Genomic DNA, 3,854 nt, shown 5'->3' on the forward strand with positions numbered 1-3,854 from the left:
CTGACAAAATCTATTACAACCATTGGGAGAGAGGGTGTGTAATAAGTATTTACAAAATAGTGTTGGCCTATACATGTTTAGCGCAAATCACTCTGTTGTTTAGCGCTGATCCTCCATGGTGCCGTGTTAGCGCTTAGTGTAATAGCGTTCGTATAGCCTATATTGGTTCCTTTTTACAAGCCTGCCCGGATCTTCCTTTGTCTTGCTGTTTTCTGAATTGGTTTTGCGCTGTGGCCACAGTCCTAAACATACCACTCACTGAAATTGGACGATAGGCTGCTGTGGCTGTGGCCGTGGTTGTTGTGCACCGCTGACGCAGGAGACAGATTGTTGCTTTGCGTCTCGGTGGAGGGGGATACCAGGCCGGGGGGTGTGGAGGACTCGTAACCGGAACTGGCCGCGGGCGACGAGTCTTGTGCGGGCGGCGGCGGAGAGGCTTCATGGACCTGGAGAATGAAGCAGTAATACTTAAGATAAAGCAGCAAAAGCTAGTGCCATGGCATAAGTTCTGATCCAACACTGCAATCAAGCGAGGTAGAGTTACACTGAAGTGTTCCATAGTACCTTTCCTAAACCATACTACAGGTCATCGAGGCCCAAATATATATTTAGGAAAAAAACATTGGAAAGGATGGTGAGCTTACCTTCATGTGCTTTCGTAGGGAGCTTGGGTGAGTGTATGACTTGTCACACATTTTACAAAGATAGGGTTTGTCGGAGGTGTGAACGTGCATGTGCTTCTTTCGGTCGCTGCTGTTCGCGAAGCGTCGGTCACAGCCCTCAAATTCACACTGGAATGGTTTCTCACCTGTAAAACAAAAAACAACGAGGCAAAGGTTAATGACATTAGAAATCAAGTATGGTAAATACATTCATATTACCTCTGATCGTACACCCCATGTATTGATTGTTTTAGGCGAATATAATCCTTCACGTTAAGGTAAAGTCAACACGAAAGGTTGTATAGGCTATTAGGCTAACCTAAACAGTTGAACTGACAGAGAAAACAACATCAAAATCCAGAAATGCAACTTTGAAAATAGCACCTAGCTGTTGTGAGGGTCTGTGAGATCTTAAAACATATAGTGAATAAGTACAGTCTGGCTGCAAATTCAGTTCCATCATATATGTCAACATCCATTATTCACCACAGTGAAAGCTTTTTTGAAATGACAAAAAATAATGTTTTGGTAAGAAAATAAATTCTAACCATTGTAAATAACTTGATTATAGAGTATCTAATATGTTATTGACTTTGCAATTCCTGTGAAGCGTATACGTATTTAATGTTGTTTATTTGACATTCTCAATGGTACAGCCACTGTGCATAAATTTTTTAAACTAAAAAATGTAATTAACACCTGAACTTATTCAACACTCAAATGGGAAATACCCAAAAAGTGAAATCCTGGTAATAGCCTGTCTAGCACCTAAACTGTCAATAGAATGTGTGGGAAAACAAAAGGCCGCGTCGTTCTTTCGTGGAAAGTATACAGTAGCCTACTACATGATTTCATTATGTATTCGCTCGACTTCACCATAATCAGTGTAGTGTTCCGAGTTTGTGAACTTTGTTGGAAAAAAACTGTATTGATCTGCGTTAGAAGAACATAACACGCAGACAGCTGAACGCGGGAAGCGTAGGTTCACGCGAACATTAAACTGGGTGAAGAGATTTACTGCCTCTCTGCGCACGCGATGAGCTACCAGCTCAGAGCCCTCATATCGCCTTTGACCCGTTTTAAAGTTTATGAACCACAAACCCTCGACAGTCTGTTACATAATGAAGTACATTGTTTCAAAACATGGCATTTATTCTGGACTAGACGAGCCATAATCGTTTCAAGACGCATTAGCGGTGAACGCTAATAAAATTAAATACATAGACTACCACATCGTTGATTTAAAGCTATGCCTATAGCTTTAATTTCAGTTTAAAAAATATTTCCATTAAGAAAATACGTATAACAATTCTCAGCGTTGTTGAATACATTCGTTCTGGACAGGCCTAAAACTCAAACGTATTCCAACATTTGAAAACAGCATGGTAATGTCAAAAATACAATTAAAACAACAGAAAATAATTACCTGTATGTGTTCGCTTGTGAATCTTCAAATTTTCCGACCGTGCGAAGACCTTGCCACATCCAGGAAATGGGCATGGAAACGGTTTTTCGCCCGTATGCACTCGAATGTGGTTGACCAACTTGTATTTGGCTTTAAATGGTTTGCTTTCTCTGACGCAGTCTTCCCAGAAACAGATGTGGTTGCTCTGCTCGGGCCCCCCGACGTGCTCCACGGAGACGTGGGTGACCAACTCGTGCATGGTACTGAAAGTTTTATTGCAACTCTTCTTTGGGTTGCTGAGCTGCTCCGGGTCGATCCACTTGCAGATGAGCTCTTGCTTGATGCATTGCTGCCTCATGTAGCGGAAGAAGGCACCCGGGTGATGGTGATGCCCTGCCATGTTCATCCCCATGTTCATATTCATGGAGCCATACTGGTTGTGCAGTTGGGCGGCAGAGTAATGGTCGGTCCTCGGGCTGGATACCTGATGATATTGATCGGATCGCCCGAAAACTTCCCCCGGTAGTCCTAGTCGCATTTGCCCGTTCAACACGTTTGGTGAGCTGTGAGACCCATGCTGGTCGTGGATCCCGGGAAACAAAATGTGACCCTGACTGTCTGTATGAGAGTGATGCAGTGACCCTGCTGTGGGGCCGAAGATTGCATGTTGGCTGCTGGCCGGAGAAGATTCTGCAAAGCCCCGGCTACGAAACAGAAAGTCCCTTGTTGAGTTAAAAGGCGAGCTGGCATACGATGTGACATGAGCTGCATGCGCACCAAGAGCCGCAGCGGGGTAACCTGGAGCCTGCGAGGTGAACGCAGAGCTCTGCCCGGGAGAGATATCGTGGTTCAGTTTGAAGGCACCCATGTGTGCCGTATCGACGAAGCTATTTTGTGCTAAACTCAAATCTCTGTCCTGCATTTCGCTGGTTGAATGATGCCTTGCAAACGTGCCAACTCCCAACCCAGGGAACTGGTGACCAGCGTCCAGTAACATGATTTCTCAAGAAATGAAAATTATCTTCGATTCTGTCTTTTTACAACTGTTCAATCTGTTGTAAAATAAATCAAATGCCTCGGCAGTTATGGAAGTGCCAACTTCCAAACACGAAAACACTTCATCAGGCGAAGTTCAGCGCTATTATCCGCTAGTATAAAAACGGTGTATATTCTGCCTCAATGAGCACGTCTATTTTCTCGTACTTAACTTGTAGCTCAAAATCCCATGAAACGAGTTGAAGCGGCTCCTTTTGCGTTCTCTTCTTAAAAATGTAGTAGTGTTGGTATATATTTTTTTAAACCAAGGAGATTGAATAATTATCTTATAGGTTCTTCCTCACCCAGAATGCGGATCCTTGCAGCATCTCGGATTGGAATGTTTATTTCTTTCGCTTGTCTGTGTTTATCTCGGAGGGTCCCTCGTTCTCAGTGGACTGGCAGTACCTCCTCTTACGCCCCCTTTAACTGGAGCCCGGTCATTCATTTACCGCAGTTTCATTGGCCACTGCTTCTCATCAATCCCAGGTGCCCCACCAATCGTTGGTACCCCTTTAGCGGCTAATAGCTGATCGCCATTTTCCACTGATAATTACCGCCTACTTTTTCGGGAAGGCTTTTTTTTAGCGGACAGATACTACAAAAAATAAGCCCTTACGAGTGGTCCAAAACCTTGATTTAAAACATTAATCATTATGGGTCGAGTGATAATAGTGTGTCGCGTTTGCACAGTTGTTGAAATATGAAAATAGATCCACAAATGTAGCACAAATAAAACAGTCGCCTGCTTC

At 43.7% G+C, this 3,854-nt stretch overlaps 1 protein-coding gene across 1 annotated transcript; it reads right to left on the minus strand.

Annotated features, from left to right (window-relative positions):
• Positions 1–242: 242 nt before the first annotated feature.
• On the minus strand, positions 243–3,064 carry zic2a (zic family member 2 (odd-paired homolog, Drosophila), a; the record flags this gene model as incomplete). The annotated part of the gene is made up of 3 exons (XM_080838274.1): positions 243–446; positions 645–808; positions 2,089–3,064. The coding sequence occupies 3 exons, from the start codon at positions 3,062–3,064 to the stop codon at positions 243–245; spliced, it is 1,344 nt and encodes a 447-aa protein (XP_080694400.1).
• Positions 3,065–3,854: the final 790 nt, after the last annotated feature.

This window comes from Sprattus sprattus (assembly GCF_963457725.1).
Source record: "Sprattus sprattus genome assembly, chromosome: 5".
In the NCBI taxonomy this organism is placed as follows: domain Eukaryota; kingdom Metazoa; phylum Chordata; class Actinopteri; order Clupeiformes; family Clupeidae; genus Sprattus; species Sprattus sprattus.